Source organism: Tuber melanosporum (genome assembly GCF_000151645.1).
Source record: "Tuber melanosporum whole genome shotgun sequence assembly, scaffold_9, strain Mel28".
Classification (NCBI taxonomy): Eukaryota; Fungi; Ascomycota; class Pezizomycetes; order Pezizales; family Tuberaceae; genus Tuber; species Tuber melanosporum.
In genome coordinates, this window is record NW_003299139.1 from 1334880 (window position 1) to 1354590 (window position 19711).

Genomic DNA, 19711 nt, shown 5'->3' on the forward strand with positions numbered 1-19711 from the left:
TTTGTATAATAGCCGGTTACCCTCCTATTTCGCTGTTGCTCATAGTTGGCAGAAGCAAGTGTGACACCAAAGCAAGTATGACACGACTTTTTTTATATTTTTTTTACGTGATCGTTTATGACTAGGTACAACTGGTGTAGAGAATAATACAAAATGTACAATTTTAATTAATACTGATAAAATCAGCATTTTCAATAATCGAATCAAGGAAAAAAGTAGATAAATCAGAATCACTATCAGATTCATTACTGACAACTTGACCTCAGTCATGACCCTCTAAATCTTCTATTACTTGATGATTGTTTTCAACTTATAGTTTATTAGTATTATTCTTGTTATTTATATTTAAGATATTATGTTTAATAATCAATCTCTACTTACAGTTGTAATCCTATAACCAATAGATGGTTGTTCAAGTAAACATAAAACTTGTAGCAAATCTAGAGAAGGTAGGAGTAATTCAAAATTATTATGAGTTGGATTCTTCTCCAGATTAAGAATCACAATTAATAACTCAGGAGAAATTGTCCCTCCTTGTAATATAATATTTTGAACTTTTTTATGCCGCTTCTCAAGCTTACGTGCTGTGATTACACGATGGTTCAGGGTAACCTTAGCCTTATTTACTGCAATTTGTATGTTCTTCTTTGCTCTTTTGATAGCAGCTGCCTTTTCTCGTTCCTCTTTTTCCTTCTTACTATGTCGTACAGTGTAACGATCCCTCTTTGGATAGTTAGTGCTTGGCGATGGGGAACGATACTTCTCTTCCTGTCTTCTTCTTTCTTTGTGTCTTACGATAGCTCTAGGCCTCTGCCTACGTTACCGATAGTACAAGACTCTTGTCTTCTACCGGGAACGCCTATCGTAAGCTTTCTCTAACTCTTCTTCGTAAAGCGCCTTCCTTGGCATAACGATAACGTTGCAATAAAGATAAAGATCGTAAAGGTATTTTATATTCGTTAAAGTAATAAGTAGGAAAAGTACTTAGAACAAAGCGTGAAGAACCTATCTTCCTCAGCCGCATTGGCCTCCTTATATAGTGTTCTTCCCACCTTTAATCATGTGACCTAAAGTGGTCACATGTGCGAAACTAAATCATAACAAGCTACTCATATGACCAAAGTGATCACATGCTCAAAACCCATGACCTCATAGCGAGATCATATGCGAAACTCATAAACCAATCATAACGCAATAAACAAGTCATATGACTCGACTGAGTCATATGCACAAAACTCATGACATCATAATGAGGTCATGTGCGAAACATAAATCATATGCGCAAGGCTTACCCATAAGGCATACTCATAAGGCATACTTGTCAGGCGCATGTCCCATGACTCATACTTGAGCCATGTGAGAAAGCATCACAAATCCCACACATAACTAATCATATAACCTGAATAGGTCATATGCGTGAAACAATAACATACTTGTAACTCATAACCATGTGTTACGTGAAAACCCTTTTCTCGCTAAGCCACGTTCGTGACATACAGCCTCTACAGTAATTACTCCTCCTTTTTGAATAACTCTTCGAAAGATACAGTTGCAGATTTCCTGCTCCTAGATTCTCTTTTGTACAATTTAATATGTTTGTTCCTCAAGCTGTACTTTAGCAAGAAGAATCTCAATTTCTTCAGATCATTGTTCAAATTGATGCTTTATTTTTAGACTAAATACACTAGTATGATCAACCTATTCTTTAATACCCTGTTGACTTTCAATGTATGTTGAGGGCAAGGTTGGGAGATCCTGTTCTTTCTGTTCATTAAAGGGAGTTTAAGGTGGGTCTCCCATGTTTCCAACAGATTTGTTTGTTATTTGGTTGTAATGGCATATTTTCTTCAATGCCACCTTACAAGAAATTGGAAACATCCCTGAATCTTTAAATGCATTTTTGATTGTATGGGTCTGAAAGGTTTGACTGCGAATTGTACTCAGATCCTGAAAAAAGGAAGAAATTGTATAATCGATATCAAGTGAGTGTAAGGCATTACTGATAGCCATCTTATGATAATTCTTCCAGGGACGAAATACACCCACATCAAGAGGTTGGAGAACATGAGTGAGATGGGATGGAAATTCAAAAGGGATAATTCAGTTCTCATGACATTTTATAATAAAGTCATTCTAGTGGTGAGTAGAGTGACTATCAAGTAGGAGAATTCTCCAATGCCTATCAGGCTCTGCATCAATATGCTTGATAAAGTGATCAAGCCAAGCGAGTACAATCTTCTCATTTATATATCCCATAGGAGATACTGCAATTACTTCTGTACTATTGAGGTTATCATGAACCCAGTTCTCCATAATCTTTTCTCTTGGACAAATAATAAGGTGAGGAGGTGGTGGTCCTCCATCAGCACAAATTGCCTCAACAATAGTAAGTAATTGCCGATTCTCTGGGCTTGAGGTATATAACTCCCTAGTCTCTGCAGGAACAATTACAATCTCTCCTCCTGCACATTCAATTTATACTTCAGATTCATCCATATTATATATGTATTTTGCTCTTTGTATGCTGTACTTCTCTAAGGTTTCCTGATAGTTCTTAAAGAAGGCATGTAAGTTTATCTCTGAATATGTTGTAAGCCTAACTCGGGCTATCGGCTTGCTCTTAATTGTATGTAGGATAGGGTTTCTTTGAATCCATCTTTGAAATCAATCTCGTGAGGGAGAATTAAGCTTTTCTTGCTGACGAAGATTGCAAATAGCTGTAAAAACTATAGATGGTATTGCTGCAATTCCCATCTCCCATTGTGGATAACAAAACTTATAAACTGCCTTCTCCTAAGCTGGTGTCCAGATAATATTATTGCCTCTATGTTGATTGAAACTTCCATGTATATTTCGCTACTAATTACGCATTCATAATTGATGCATCCGTATTGCTATTGTCTTTATATTAAACAACTGTACTGCTACACTTACCTTCTCTCCAGGCTGTTGCTCTAACCATGCCAAGGCTTAATTCTGTCTGTTCTTCATTGCCAATTACATGGAACCTTGAGTATTGGCTACGACCAGGTTATCTCCTGCCTGAATATTCTCCATATTCTAAAAACTAACCAGATATTAGACAGTGAAAAAGAAGACTACAACTGAGGAGGAAAATCACCTTCAGAGAAAGAATGATAACAAATAAAATGTCAAGCAGAGGTTGAATTGAAAGTTATTATTAAACTGGAGGAGATTCTGATGGTGATAGTATGATAGTAACTTGAACATAAATATGTATATCAAATTCAAGATTAAATACCGTAGATTTATTTATAAAAATATGAATAACTCAATACAATACTCAATAAACTATCTGATTGAAATTCTATTTAGATACATCATAAGTATCACGTAAAAAAAAAAAAAAAAAAGTTGTGTTACACTTACTTCAGCGTCATACTTGCTTCCACCAACTATGAGTAATAGTAAAACATGAGGGTAACTGGCTATTAGCATCTGGAGGAAATTGAAAGAAAAAAAAAATTTATAAAATCTTAAAAAGAGAAAAGATTTACTGGAAGTATAGTAGAGAGTAGATGAGTTAATATTATTATACTGACAGTAGGTAAGGCCAAGTAGATAGTTTACAACTAAATAAAGAGAGTTGATATAACAGGAATTTTCAAACTATTAGTATTAGTCATTTACTCCTAGTTGTTGAGAGTGAAGACTACAAACTATCTATTTATATATTAGTAATAATTCTCTTATTAAAGAGTAAAGAAAATAGGAGATTGAGGAAATTGGAGTAGTTAAAAGAAGTAGTAGTATAGTAGAAGAAGAGATTAAAGTACAAATAAGAGAAAGTTTGAGAACTTTGAAGAGGAAATAGATTTCTACTAGTATCAATAGCTACTAAGAATTAATAATTCTCATATTAACAGATATACATAACAATGTCTTTATAAAATATACTCTAATTTAACCACTTAGTATACTATCCAAATATTCAAGATTCTAAAATTGTCAAGAGATACTAGTTATTATAAGAAAACGGAGGATATCAGGAATAAAACTACTGCAAGGTAAGGTGAAAAATAAGAAATTGTAGTCAGTCTTGTACAAATTGCCTCCAAGCAGGAGTAGTACTTTAGAATTTCTAATAGTCAGTTCACCTCCTATTTTACTGTTGCTTAAAGTTGGTGAAAGCAAATAAGATATAAAAATAAGTATAATATACGAGACATTTTGTTGTTGTTTTTTTTTTCCTTATAGAAAGTTATATAATTCTAGTTTTATATGACTGAGAGTAAAAATTATAGAGTAAGAAACTCATCTGAACCTGTCATACAGCAGGATTTAGTACATAGAATAGCCTAAAAGAAAATTACTATCACTCGATATAAGTAAACTATATAGACTCAATCGAAAGATACAGAATTAGCATTTCTTATAATAGAATTACTATTAGGCAGATAATTGCAAAAAGGAAACTGATATAGTGAACAGGTACTAACTGAATTTTTAAATATTGAGACGCCTTGGTGTAAATTTGTATAAGTCTTCATACCAAAATATCTGAATATCAAAAAAAAATTTGGCCACTATTCAGGCTCTCTATATTTAATTAAAAAACTTTTGCTAGTATAGAATAGCTTTTCATTGCTAGAAGTCAGGCCTAGTAGTTGAAAAGTAGTATTATATAAGCCTCTCTTGGGAAGAAAAAAAGAAGTCTAATAAATCACACTTACTTTTGCGGACTATAAACAACAATAAGATAAGATGAAAATCACCTATCAATTAGTTTAATTCTTATCACTAAAGGAGAATAAATAAGTAAGGGTTAATGTAATTCACTAACTGGTTCTTTTTTCAACTTCTGTTGCTGTATTATATTTCTCTTGATGATGTATATTGTATGCAAGCCCACACCTTTCTCCTCTCCCCTCTTCCTTATACAAGTTTAAACCCTAAAATTTTTTTTCTTCCCCTCCACTAACCTATCTTGGCACTTCTGAGCAAGATCTATATAATGGCATCCTCCCCCACCTTCACTTTTTCTTTTTTTTTTCTCCTTGCTCACTTCAACTCTCTTCTCTACAAAGACATACATACAACTCGACGTTAGTATCTCCTACTTCTAACTATACTATTACTACTAGAGAATTGCTACTCAAAAGCATGCCTATATGGCTTGTCTATTAATCAAAAAAAAAAATCTTTTCTTTTTATTTTAAAGTTTTGTTCTAATAATTTCTCTATTTTTCATAGTAACATTTATGCAGTATGCTCCACTAAGTGGATGCTTAACTTATTGTGGTGGGTGGGTGGGCAACCTGCTAACACATTGGAAAATCTCTGCGAGGATGGGTGGGCGGGTGACCTGCCATTACATACTGACGAAACCTTGGGAGGATTGGGAATTAGGTTTTTTTTGGAGATTTTGCTAATATAAGTGAAAGTAGAATATACTAACATCAACAGGAGAATAATCTATGAAAATAGTTATATGGGAAAAATATTTACTAACTAAAACAGTTGTGGAGTAGGAACCGGCGGGACGGATTTTAAGTGGGCTGGCGGGTGGAAATATCCTGTGTAAGCAGGATGGAATTCCCAGGTGAGTTGTGACCCCCTCCTCTTTTTTTATTGCTGGACAGATAATGACACATAGGGAATAATTATATATGGTGGGATGGAATCATAGGAGGGTTGGTGGATGGGAATCTACCAACAAAAAAAAAAAAAAAACAGGTGAGTGAAACCCCCCCCCCCCCCTTCCCCAATATAAAAAGGTAAAAAAAGAATATACAAATGGGATGGAGGAATTGGTGGGCTGGTGGGTGGGACAATACTAATATAAGCAGGAGAAAGATCTATAAGGACAAATAAAATTGTGGGGAATCTGAGGGATCTTATAAGCTCAAGTGATGAAAATATCCAACTCTGACCTGTTCCTTGAAGAACAGTAATCACTGAGAAAAAGGATAAAATCTGATAAGCTTTTTTTTATTTTTTTTTTGAAAAAAAAAAATACATACAAACTGTCTTTTTTCTCTTATGTATTACTTCCCACCGGCAGTAATCTATAGTGATTCTATAGCAATAGAAATCTCAATAGCAGAAGCCAATGTATTGCAAAATCAAGTTGTTCTCTCTGACTTGGTTTTGCTTTACATGTGCTACATTTATAGTAATATTGTAACAAGCTTTCTTCACTCCTCACCTTCTCAAAAATAGCAGTATTTCAAGGCGCCTCTCCTGCTGCACAGTTCACTAGACGGGGCCTCTTGGCCTCAGCAACGAATAGTATGATAATATAACTACTTGCCCAACAAACTTGAAAATAGGCGTTAGTGATAGCCCCGAAACTAAAATATTTTCCTATCGTTTCGAAGTATACTCTACCGGCCGTATATACGACTATGCCAAGATAAAATAATTGGTACGGGACGCCAACGCTCAGGTTCCTCATGACCACGCTCAAACAGAATAACCAAGAACCACAAGAGTTAGTTCTGTTGCGGGTTAAGTCTGAGAAAAGAGAACCCAACAGAACTTAGATCCACTGATGGGAACCGCACAACGGAAACCTCGATCTAAACATGCTCCGGAAGATTCAGGCTCTAACCCTTTCCCAGTTCACGTTAGGAGTTAAGCTGTGAGAGAAGATCGAAAATCTTACGTTTATCCCAAACGTTGATTCAGGGGGGTGGTGATGGTGTTCTCATCCCCACCCAATATCCTGTACTTCAGAAGTTTGGTAACCGGATGTACAGCATATCAAATTACTAATGGTCTAGTGTGGACTAAAGGCACTCAACTTGAGGCCTCGGCAAGCGGTTACGCTCCTTTGCCCCCCCAAGTAGTGCTGGCCATATACCGAGATATCTAGCTATATCCCACTCGTAGTTACCAAAACGGTGTGTGGCCTGGCTTAACTGTGCGACCACTGAGGATTAATGAGGAACAAAGTGCCGTACGTAGGTCTTTCGATTGGGTTTAAAAGGTAAAAAAGGTGGGGAGATGCCTGATTTACTAGATCCCATGGGCTATGATGGACTACTGTCAGGTATGCATATTAGAAGTATGATACAAGTAGTCGGATCTGGATATTAACACTGGCCCACCGGAGGGTTGAAGGTTTACATCTCTTTCAAAGCGCTACAGCAGTGGCCCCAGACTTTTTTTTTAACCACTAGCTCTACCTCTAGGTACATAACTGAGTGTAAATTGATCATCAAAGCTCATCCTGCGGTGGCGAAATACATTACCGAGTGATGTCTCATGATTCTTCTCTATCAATGGAAAAGGTTTGATAATATAGAAATACATTTCCGGGAATTTCTGCCAAACATCAGAAATAAAATAGAGAATAGCACTTGACACTCCTTAGAGAGCATCTGCTAATCGTTCCCAAGACGAATATAAAATGAAATCGTATTTATTCCGACCGGAAGAACCAATCTACTAATCCAACCACCCCTCGTTCAAGATAGCCTCAGTAAAGTAGGTAAGGATAATGGTAGCACCAGCCCTCAAAATCCCATCCAAGCTTTCCAAAGCCATAGACCTGAGATCAAAAACACCTTGAGTGGCACCGGCGTGGATCATGGCGAATTCACCGCTAACCTGATAGGCGGAGACCGGAACGTTCTTGGCCAGTTCGGCCGCGTCCGCAATGATGTCGAGATAAGCGTTTGCGGGCTTCACCATAATGGAGTCCGCACCTTCCGCCAGGTCACGGATAATTGCGCGACGGGCAAGGCCACGCCCAGTGTGGGGGAGTTGGTAGCACCTACGATCGCCGAAGGACGGCGCAGATCCGGCAGCTAAAAATGCCGAAAATGTTACTGCACAGGGAGCAGAGCAGTAGCACGTAGTGGTTGCACTTACCATCACGGAAAGGACCATAGAGAGATCCGGAAAACTTGGCAGCGTAGCTCATGACCATGATCTTGTGGGAAACCCCAGCAGCAATCAGTCCCTCCTTGATAGCCTTAACACGGCCGTCGTTCATATCACTAGGGGCAACACAATCCGCGCCGGCAAGAGCATAATCGACTGCAACTGCTGCGATGCGCTTGACTGATGCCTGCTGGTTCAGGGTTCTGTCCTCGTTCAAGATACCGCAATGGCCGTGGGAGGTGTACTCGCATAGACAAACATCTGCCATAATGAACAATCCTGGGAAAGCATTTTTAAGAACTTTGATGGCGAGGATAACAGGGCCGTTGGGATCAGAGGCCTTAGATCCCGAGGGGTCTTTAGCATCAATAGCAAGAGGAACTCCGAATATGATGACCGAGGCAAGTCCTTTGGCGACAAGTGGTGCGAGAAATGGAACGATTTTATTTATTCCACGGCTAAAAATTTCCCATGATGTTAGTGGCGCCAGAGTAAAGAGGTAAGATGGGAAGCTACCGCTTTTGGCCAGGAAAGCCCGAAATCGGTGTTTCCTCGTCCTCGTTGTCGGTGATGAAGATGGGATAAACGAGCATCGACTATATTATCAGAGCGATGTTAGCACAAAATCGAGCTCGTCCTCATAAAACCGAGGGTCAAGAAACAGCGGACTGCTGTATAAACCTAGAATTCTTACCTTGGTTAATTGTGCTTTTGCCTGCCATTTGCGGGTAAGTGGGTGATGGTACCCGCCTTGAAGAATCGAAGTGATATCAGTCATGACTGGCGGCTGGTATTTGGTTAAGGGTTTTGGTTTATCCCGAAGTCGTTGGGGAGCTCGTCGAAAGTTTTAAGGGGGAAGACCAAAATTAGAGAATTTAGAAATGAGTTTGATGCGCCAAGGTTTGGCGGGACATGGAGGGGACCGTAAGATAGGGTACCCGTAGTCTACCGGTATCGGACCGGAGGGACCAGCCCACCATAGGTTAAGTTTGACAGGTTAATAGAATTACATGCGATATGATATATTTGTACAGGTATGATAGATACCGATAGTATGATTCGAGGGCAGGGATACATCAAGGGGGAACAAGGATGGATATATGTTATTTGGCTGGTTTAACCTCGAGCAACTGTTCCATAACTTCCTGCTGGGCTATGCATCAGTTAATAAGATCCAACACCTCCGGAGAGCTCGGTCTCCACCGCGTCAGGAAAGCGTTATCCTTCCCAGGACCTTTCGTCCCTGAACCCAGAGAGCGGGGGCCAGAGATAGCGAATTACAGGAAAGCCTGCCCCACTTTTTAGGACGGCTGTGGCCAAGCCTCGGCCTTCAACAAAAAAAAAATAGGGTATCATGCTAGCAGATTACCAGAAGTGCTAACGAGGCTCGAAACGAAGGAATAGCGGCCTTAACTTCATCGAGGGTATTGTTGATATCATAGAGCTGAATCCATTTTTCTAGGGAGGCAGTAGTGTGTGGTACCAAGCCTGAAATACCGCAACAACCATCATATAGTCTAATGCTGCAGCGCTCACTTCACTAATATCTTCTGGGCTTACTTCAGCTAGGAGCGAATTCATCACTCTGTTTAACATTCCATCTCCTATATTACCGTGACAGCGGTTTACTTTATTCGGATGTCCTCAGTCCCCGAGAGAAGAGAAAAACACTTTTAATACCGAAAAACACCATTGCAAAAAGAAAGAGTAATTGTGGGACATGCTTCTCCAAGCAATTATGAAGCCCTCCCGTCAACCTCCTGTAAATCCGCAACCCCAAGTGCCCTCCCTAGCTTGTACTTTTTCGCCCTACTCTTCTTTTTCTTTTTCTCGCCTCCCTCAGGGACGTCTCCGTCAATGCCCACATCCTCAACCTTCTCCTCGCCCTCGTTCTCGCTCTCGCTCTCAGCTTCTTCCAGAAAGGTCAAATCCTTCCTCATAGAATACGCGTTCTCTCCATCCGCGTAATATCTGCCCTCCACCTTGTTGACTTTAAATTGTAATGTGTCGCGGTATAGGTGTAGCGCGGCTTTGTTCGAGACACGGACGTGGAGGGAAACATATTTTGCACCGAATGCTTCAACCATGGCCTTCTCTGCTCACCATAAAGTAAAATTAGCTGGGTAGGCAGCGGACGATATATGGGATTGACATTGCACATACGGCTCTGGCGCATCAATTTTTCCGCAAGACCTAGTCGGCGATGTGTCCTCATGACACTCAGGGAGGTGATATGGCCATGCTGAACTCCGTCGGCGGGTTCCTCCTCCATCTTTGCGAGAACATATCCGACAATCTTTGGAGGTTCGCCGGGCGAGCCAGAGGAGTGGGAGAGGTCAACAGCAACGTAGGAAAGTTGTGGCCAGGACAAGGCGTGGTAGAGGTAGTACTTGCAAAAGTAGTTTTCTGGAAGATTCGTGATGTTCGCTAATTGTACATGGGGAATATCTGATGGTTGGAGAACTCTGATATCCATGTTGTCTAGTTTTATGTTCGGGAAATCTGGTTAGAGAAAATTGGTAATACGGAGCGTTTGTTGGGGAATCCTTAATTCTGGAGGTCCACGCGGGGTGATGAGGGGCCTGGGGCTGTTTTCGTCTGCGATATAGTGCCGGGTATCTGAAATAACCTTCTTGTTAACTCCTTGATGGTGTTGAACAGGGATCTTTCATCAATGAAAAGGTTTGCTTGGCACCCTTGGCATTCCTTTCCGAACACAATACTATTCATCATCATATGTCACTCGACTTACCATTCTAGGCATATTTCTTGGCGACCCACTTTTTTTTCCCCTTTGCAAATTTCCTCCCACCCAACATGGACAGCCCAACCCCCCCCTTGTATTAATTTGAAAAACAAATTCATAGAACTCTTCTCACCCACTTCCTTATCACATCTACTCGAGTATACTCTTGTTTTCCAACTACGCCCCAAGTTTGTTGTTGTCATTCGAGGCTTCTTTCCAACTTTTCAAGTTGCTCAGACGGTCGGTTTCACGCGCCCGGCACCACAGGACTGGTTTCCACTTTTCTAGCCTCAAGCCTTGTGCCCGACGTTTTTTCAAGTCGGGAGTTCTGTGCCCATGGCCCAAGTTAGGAGTAGTAAAATATAAAAAGCCTCGAGTACCGTAATTCTGGGCTTCCTCAACCTGCAACTATACTTCTTAGGGTAGCCGCTAGTTCTCTTAAGGCCTAATGGTGTGTGGCAAATACGCTCTTCTGGGGAATTTACGGTAGAGCAGCTTGGCATCCACACCCTCTGATGCTGTGATTGTCCGCCTTAGTCTATGCCGTCGTAGGATATTTGAGATTCGTAGTCCAATGGCATGGTGTGAAATCTCTTTTGATATCTCGAAACATTCGGGCAATCCATTCACTGCTAGAGTACTAGGACTGTGATTCACTTGTTCGGTTCTGTACTCGTACAGGGACGAAAAAAATGGGGAACAGGGAGATGATCGATGGGGCAATGGGTGAAAGGCTACCAGGCTGCGGGACGGCATAAACTAGGGATTGCTGTAAACACAAGGTTGCCATGAATGATCAGATACAATATTAGCAATATATTATCATAGAAATCTATCACGATCAAGGCTACAAACGACGAGATAATATCATACCAAAGGTATTATAGCAATTCTTGGGGGGTCAAGTTGGATGAATAGGAATATTTTTTTGAGGAGTGGAAATGGGATAATAAAAGTAATACAAAAATAATGGTGAAAAATAAAATAAGCAGGTAGTTGTGGACATCCTGAGCGATATGAAAATAGATCTGAAAATAAAATGTACAAAAAAAACCCCGGCAGAGAAGAAAATAACAAAAGTATGATACTTGTATATAAGATGACACGGTGGGTCAATTACGAGTAGAAGAAGCAACTTCAGCGAGGAACTATTATGCTTGATTGATCCTTAAAATCACCTGGTTTGAATCAGATTGTACTGCTTTGGAACTATGAGAAGGATGAGGTATCTACTTGTCAGTCAGTATGTACGAGTACTGTACTCGGGTAGGTACAAGGCAAGAGACGATTGACACTTCCAAGGAGGTTTTAATAAGGACATGAGAGACCTTTCCTAGGAAGTTATTCATCAAAAATATTCATCTTTTGATGGAATAAAGAGCTTAGCCAGGCTATTCTTCATGGAGGTCAGAACAATCTCAATGGCTAACTATATTAACATCTGAATACCGCCAATACGTGTTAAAAAGTCGAGCACCATAGCAAACGGCCAAACTCAAACTAAATACTAAACAGCATGAGAAAAGAAATCAATGTGTATGGTGCCATAGTAAATAGTACCGAATCCAACACTTCAATAGCGTCGTGCTTATTTCTATTGGCCTGATGATCATTTCCAGCATTGGGTATTAAACTTCAACTCGGCAGCGTGAGCTGCAATAGGCTACGATTACCAGGGACCGACCATCAATGGCAAGTGTGTATTTGAATGGGATGTGTGTTGGGGTGTTGCGCGGATGGAGTGGGAAGACCATTGGGAAAGGAGAAAAACAAAACAAAGAAACACCCAAACAAACAGACCATGGTGCTATAATACTATGGCGTCACAGAGGGCTGCTTTATTTCCTGCCTCCTCAAACATTGCTATTGATGCAAGCATTGCATCCTGAATAACTTGAAAGTTGTATTGTTGTCAACTATGCTTGGGGTTTTCTTAGTCATCAAAGAAATCTTTGGCGAGAACACCTTGAGCACTGGGGACACCGGCTTTGTGGGTTTCTCGACTCCTTGTCCACACGCTTACCTCAACCAACCACTACATCTCCCTCTTCTGAAATTTACTTCACTATCGATCTTGAGAGCCCCTGCAGCCTCCTCGTGCCGCTCATCGCCCCATTCAATCATCTTGTACGGTTTTGAGTCGCAAACCCACAAACGATAATTTTCCTACGATTACCCCCTCAGTTAATCCTTAATTTTACCGGGACTTGTCCCAAAAACGAAGACACACGCTTTTGCTATGGACTCTGGATCTTCGCCGCGAAAGCACCCTCGCTCGGAAGCTTTCGCATCCACAGCAGCATCTCTCGCACCTCCGAACAAACGCCGACGTACAACAGTTCTCTGCAATCCGGCTCCTCAAAACCTTCTGGATGGGGTCAATAGTCCATTCGCGAAGTACAATCGGGGTGCCGGTTCACAAACACTTACGGGCACTTTCTCGGCCTCCGGCCTAACTTCGACAAAACGATCAGATACACACAGCATAACAAGCAGTACGGGCAGGTCTAGGCTTGCTGAACAGGTCCGAAGTTTTGCACCAAAACCTCTTATCTCTCCCTTTGCTGCGCGTGCCGCGTTGAACAATAGGAGCCCTGGTGCATCAACTCTCCGCCATACTCCATCGGCCGCCGGTCCTAGTGGTAAGGACTCTAATGGGAGTTATAGTCGTCCTTCTTCCAGGGCCGGTTCGGTTGCGTCGGCAATGTCACTTTTTGCTCCGAGGATTATGTCAGTGATTGGGGGGTTTGTCCCTGATAAACCCGCTGCTACGCCCACTAGGAGAATTCACCATCCTGACTTCTCTTTCGACAATAAACCACCACCACCATCCCCTTTCCGGTTTACGGCTAATGGCTCGCGTGCGAATACTCCAACTGTACAGTCGTTCGGGATCACTTCCCGTGCGCATACCCCGATTCATCGCGGGCCGACTGGGGGCTCGCCTAGTGTGTCCTTTTCCTCTAGAGTATCTCCTGTTGCTCGCAGGGCATCGCCGGCGGAAAACAGGGCTCGAGCTGATAGCATTCTTGGATTTTTCAGTAGTAGCCTCGATAAAGCGAAGCAAGCCCTCGCGGGAAATAGGGCTGATCGCTTGGAAGAGAGGAGACAGAAGGAAAAGGAAGCTATTAGGAAACAAATGGAGGAAGACGAGAGGATTAGAAGGGCAGAGGTATTTAGACAAGAGCTGGAGAGAGAGAAGGAGCTGCAGGAGGAAATGGAGAGAATAGAGGAGCGGAAAAGGATGTCCTCATTTTCATTTTCCCACCTACCCACTCGAGAAGTCGCCCTAGCTGATGATGGCTCATCCCAGAGGTCTGGTGAAGGGGGGTATTATGAGAATGAGGAATACGAGAGGGAAGATGCTTCAAGAAATTATGAAGAGGGAGAAGAAGGAGAGTACGAAGAAGATGAATTTGAAGAGGATGTAGAAGCTGAGGAGGAGTATGAAGAAGAGGACGAAGCTCTTGCTATGCAGAGATCGTGTGCGATAGAAGAGGATGAGATCGAGGAAGTCATCGAGGAATTCGGCTCCGAACCAGCTGAAGACTCCGCAGAAATGGATCAATATGCCAGAGCTGAAGGGGAATATGAAGAGGAGACCGAAAAGGACGACACCGATACCGAGAGAATTGCTGAATGGGAAATTCCTATGGTCAGCAAGGATGAAGCCATAGAGGAATTTGGCTCTGAACCAGCTGAAGACTCCGCAGAAATGGATCAATATGCTAGAGCTGAAGGGGAAGAAGAAGAGGAGACTGAAAAGGACGATTCCGATACCGAGAGAATTGTTGAATGGGAAATTCCTATGGTCAACAAGGATGAAGACCCTGATCGCAGCCTCGGTTCAACCTTCTTGCTTCCAAGCCAGCCGGCATCCTTTACCAACAGGAGACCAGTCTCGCCTGACAATGCCCCCTCGGACCCAGAAAGGACCCCAGTCCCCGAGGATCGCTCCCCCCTGCCTGAGCCCCAAACGCCTGAAATGAACGATTCTGGGAGATGGCCAAAGGTGCTCAGTAGGGAGAGTTCCGAAGAGCCTGAAGTTAGAGCACTTCGGAATCGAGATGTCGTGGTGAACCGTGGCCGATCAGTATCGGTCGAACCTTCCGCCAGCGAAAGTGATAATGGCAGAGCTCCCAAACGGACCAAGCGTAGCCACTCCACCCAACTAGCAGTGCCTAGCAGGAATAGTTCGGAGGAGCCGGAGGTTCGGGCGCTTCGGAATCGGAATGTCATCGTCAATCGGGCTCGATCTTCTTCGGTTGAGTTATCGGCAAGCGAAACAGATACCGCTGGGGGTGGATCCAGACGCAAAACTCGGTCTGCAAAGGCAGCCGTTCCACAGGCCCCAAGCACGCCTAAAAAGAGAGGCAAGAAGGCTACGAAACTATCCCTGAGTAGTATTAAGGAGGTGGTTCCCGAGGGCTCTCCAAAGAAAAATGCCAGAGCAACTCGGAAGAAGTAGTCCTTTTCCACAATTTATCACCAATGTTAATGCCCAGATAAATTTTCCTTTTGCACAAGCTTTGGGATCATTTCCCCATTGAGGTTTCTTGTATTATATCATTTGGTTGCTGGGGATTCTACTTGCATTTGCCTTTCCCCCTTTTATTCTTCCCCATCCTTTTCGAGCCCTTTAATACTATATTCTTTTGCTACTCTTTTGCTACTACTATTCTACGACAGTCTTTAGCCTCTTGCTCTTATCTCTTTCCTAACTCATTCGTCAATCATGTTGCTGTCAGGGACGATGGCTCTATCCATTCTTCCTCCCCCCCCCTTTTTTCCTTTCTCCCTTTACATTTTATCACCCGGCGATGCTGTATCATTACTTTCCCTTATCATGTTATCTCCCCGGTGTTGGCTACAGGATGCATATTATGGGGTTTTTTTTTTTTTACAAAATACGAGTACTTGTTTAAGGGCATCACTGATCGATACACCGAGCGACTATTCGATGAATCGAATGATATTCATACCAGCCTCTTCTGTAATGATAACTTCAGTATCATATAGTACAAGGATCCGGGAAGATTTTTTCGCACGGAACTGCTACCAGAGATCAGCGGGAGTGTAGGCGTACCACATCAAAAGTAGCCGGTTTCGAGCAGTTGGGTTCAAAGAATACAAAAAATACTACGACAGGCCTCAGAACTATGCCAACTTCTCACATACAAACACTTGGGTCCAGCAAAGGCAAATTGATATTCTAGCAGCTAAAATTATCCCATTGAAAGTTGAAAAATGGCCAAAAAAAACAGTTTCCCATACAAAAGGCTCCAAGACCTAATGTCGCTTTTGGCTCTTTGGTCAATCCTAGAAAACTAGAAGTGAAAGTCCAAAGAATTCTCTTGGATACGCAGTAAATTTTGGGTTTTGTCGATGGGATAGGGGTGGTGTTGTAACGTTGTCAGCATGGCTATGATACTCTGGGTGTGAAACGCACCCTTTCCCGGTGATTCTCGCTGCGGTTCCATACTAGCTTTGTACTCGGGTATGGTCTTAAAAATCGGAAAGATGAGAATCCCTGTCAGAGTGCGTTGCCAGCCAGAAAGTAGCAGAACCTGGAAATCTCGGGCAAGGATTGAGTGTCCAGAAACCCGGTCCAAGATGAAAAAAAGAGTAGGTGATTGACGGTGAGAAAAATACGAGATAATACGAAGTCAGCGAAGACTACGAGGTAAGAATGACACTTTCTGAGAGGAAAAATTCTAGCGGAATTCTGGAGTACTCGAGTCCTGACGAAATACTTATGCAATACATACAAAATCAGTGCTAACACACTAGAAATATGAAGCTGTAAATAGTATTTTAGGCTGAGAGCGAAGTCACTTTGTTGTTCCTTCCAACTCGGATTAGCTGTAGAGTATTTCGAAGATACTCGAGCTATGAATTTCAACATTACCACTGAGCTCCCGCCGGGCAGCCCTTCCAGCTCTACCACTACCATTCAACCATGGCCAGAACCCGCAGGGGAGATGGCAAATCCTGCTAGTGTTACTGGTAGTTCTTTTGAGCCAGAAGCTTCAGAAGAGAATCCACCATACATAAATGAAACGATACGTGCACTCCGATTCTATGCTCAATGGAGCTACCCCGCCTCCACAAATTTTTCGGAATATCACTTGGATCTCTACATCACATCACCCACTCACCTATTTGCTCTTCTGAGGGAGAGCAGACTAGCACGTACCAAGTCAGTCCAGGGCAGACTAGTCACCAGGTAGTACGCCATAGGTGTGGTAGACATTCAGTTGTCACCAATGAAGTCCGTACACGCCTTATTGCAACTGCGACAGTGAATTCTCATAACCAATGCCTTCCTTGTACTCAAGTTGCCCAACTAGAGGGCATTCGCCTAGGATAAAAGGCTTTGCGAAGAGTATTTGAAAGCGAAGGGTATCACCACCATGTTGCCCAAATCAAGTCCTTTCTTTCTGACAATAGTTGGACTCACCATTGGGAGTGGGGGGAGCGCTTCCATGATTGGACAGCTGAAGACTGGATGGATGTGATTTGGACCGATGAGTGTGAGTTTTCTGTTGGTGAGGTTACCAGAACCATTTGGGTTACCCGTCGTCCCGGTGAAGAATATCTGGAAGACTGTCTTATTCCAAGGTTTCTGCGCCTTACAACGATCATGGTTTGGGGGGCCATTTACCGAAATCAGAAGAGTGCTCTGATTATTTGGGATATCCCGAACTGGGGAAATATTAATGGGTCTATCTATGCTGGTCAGATCATCCGGCCTCAGTTACATCCTTGGTGGCAGTACCTGCATTCTATTGGTAGTACAAATTCTGGATATATTTATATTCAACAAGATAATACTCCTGCCCATCGTTCCCGTATTGCCCAAGATACTCTGAGGGACCTTAGCCTTGAAAACTACCTTTTCCCTTAGCCTGCGAGCTCTCCCAATATGAGTCCGATCGAAGGTATCTGGTGTCTTCTAAAGCGCCGTATCATGAACCTTAATCTACATCCGACCACCATTCCTTATCTTCATACTGCCATTCTTCAGGAATGGCAGAATATCTCTCCCAAAGATATTCAAAACCTGAGAACCTCAATGCCTGATCGCATTTCTACACTTTTGGAAGCCAATGGTGGCCATACACTGTTCTGAGTATTTTATTTTTATTTTTATATTATTTTTGTATGAGTATTATTATTGTTATTGTTATTGCTTTGATTATTCTTACTCCTATAGTATTCTTATCTCAGTTTCCTAAGTTATTGGTTGTATATTTCTTATCCTATGAGTATCTTTATACCTTTTCTTTTTCTTTCTTCCCCCTGGGTTCGAATCACAGTATTTCCCCTGCACTCTAATAACTTATTCACGTTCACAATCTCATGTAAAAGTATAGTTAGCAAAGACTTTTGAATTTCCTAGTATGAGTATTGGGAATAATGAACACTTTGAACTGGCCACGAAGCGAATTCACATACTTTGTTTAATTGGAAGTTCGCAAACAAGGTTAGTAACTCTAAGCAAGTATTCCTAGATGTCCTCTTAGCCTATTCAAAGCGCTGAACACTGCTGCACCACCAGCCCAGGGGTGTTCATTATTCCTTAGATTTTTTAGCATCTTAGCTCACTGACGGAGATGTATTGGAGGGTTCTATGTGGACTTAATAAACAGACAAGTCACAGTAAGCTAAGCGCAAATCAATCTTCTGGGGATGGCCAGGAACGAGCTGTGCCTTAATCAGGTCAGGTGCAATTCTCGCAGGAATTTCAGCTGTGAACATTCCCTGTTTTACGAAAGGCTTTCATGCATTTCCCAGCTTGGAGAAGTGTAACCTGCATGTTATCAGAAATTGCAGATACTTCTAGGGCAAATGATTGAGTTAGAAGATCATAGGCAGGTATTGTTGAGGACTCAGAAAGGAACATGTATGATAAAAAGTTCACTAAGAATCCGGAATCTTTTGTTGTTACTCGATGCAACAATATCCTTTTTTAAGCTGTCTGGCAACACTTCTATTCTTTCCAGACAACCTTATCTCCCGATCCTCCTTATCCCTGTTTTGCCACCTTTAGTTTCCGATTTTTATGACCATACCCGAGTATAGGTATGATATGAATAAGTTGCCGTACGGGAACATCGTGATACTGGCACACAACACCCCAAGTGAGGGCATGACAACTGCCAACGCAAAATTCTAGACGATATTATAATTCGGAAAAGAAAAAAGAAAAGAAAAGTAGGAGGAATCCAGAACATCTGGAAACCTATCTATTGCCAGGATCTGATAACTTTGTATCATACTGATGGTTGGGGTCTAACTGGAGAAAATCTTGATCTGGTGAAACGGAACCTGAACGCTGGAGTATGTGTGATAGAGCATTTAATATAAGGCACTGTTTGTTTGGCACGCTAGAAAATCTTAATACTCTGTATTCGGTCCTCTGTATTGTTTCATGCTGTATTTCCTGTGACTTGTACAGAAATTACGTTATGATATAAGAGGAGCTGGATCTTGCTGTGTTTTTTTTTTCCCATTAATGTACCGTATCGGATAACATGATTCGCACTTGAGTATACTAAGTTAATATGATGTACAGTACTATACTATATATATAATATTATTAATTAAAAAGGAAGTTTTTTCCTCATCTCAACTCTCATCCACAACATCTTCCCAAATCATGTTCAATCCACGGACAATAACCTCATAGAGTATCACACTTGGACGCAAATTAAAGACTGGGACGGAGTGACGACCAAAAGCCGTGTTTACGGCATAGATATCCACGTTATGATACTCCATCCCAGTATTATTGTCTTTTTACCTCGGCGCCACAGTGGTACGATAGCCTATAGGAAATCTAGAAATTTCTCCTATTGTCCAACTATGCCGGTGGTGAATTGTTTACAATAACTTTATTAATCTTTTTATATTGAACTTTTTATAGGAGATGGTGTGATACCTATTGCATAGTATGGGTAGTTGAACCCTAACGGTTGTCCTGCTTTTGGTATACCCATAAAAGGTCTAATTAATTGATAATTATGTTAAAAAGGTGTTATCAAGGGGGTACGAACAAAACAACGTTTATAGTATCTTTTTTTGGTCTTGTGGGTGCTGAATGGCTCGAAG

The 19711-nt window shown here is 41.8% G+C and overlaps 3 protein-coding genes; 1 reads left to right on the forward strand and 2 right to left on the reverse strand.

Moving 5' to 3' along the window:
* Positions 1-7244: 7244 nt before the first annotated feature.
* Positions 7245-8688, reverse strand: GSTUM_00011791001 (uncharacterized protein). XM_002842145.2 has 4 exons: positions 8546-8688; positions 8368-8447; positions 7840-8309; positions 7245-7775 (listed from the first exon to the last, which is right to left on the reverse strand). Exons 1-4 carry the CDS (start codon positions 8627-8629, stop codon positions 7414-7416), a joined length of 996 nt encoding a protein of 331 aa, XP_002842191.1. The 5' UTR covers positions 8630-8688; the 3' UTR covers positions 7245-7413.
* Positions 8689-9433: 745 nt separating this feature from the next.
* GSTUM_00011792001 (uncharacterized protein) lies at positions 9434-10429 on the reverse strand. XM_002842146.2 has 2 exons: positions 10015-10429; positions 9434-9946 (listed from the first exon to the last, which is right to left on the reverse strand). The coding sequence occupies exons 1-2, from the start codon at positions 10325-10327 to the stop codon at positions 9588-9590; spliced, it is 672 nt and encodes a 223-aa protein (XP_002842192.1). The 5' UTR covers positions 10328-10429; the 3' UTR covers positions 9434-9587.
* Positions 10430-12622: 2193 nt separating this feature from the next.
* GSTUM_00011793001 (uncharacterized protein) lies at positions 12623-15065 on the forward strand (the record flags this gene model as incomplete). XM_002842147.2 has 1 exon in its annotated part: positions 12623-15065. The coding sequence occupies exon 1, from the start codon at positions 12837-12839 to the stop codon at positions 15063-15065; it is 2229 nt and encodes a 742-aa protein (XP_002842193.1). The 5' UTR covers positions 12623-12836.
* Between the last annotated feature and the right edge of the window lie 4646 nt (positions 15066-19711).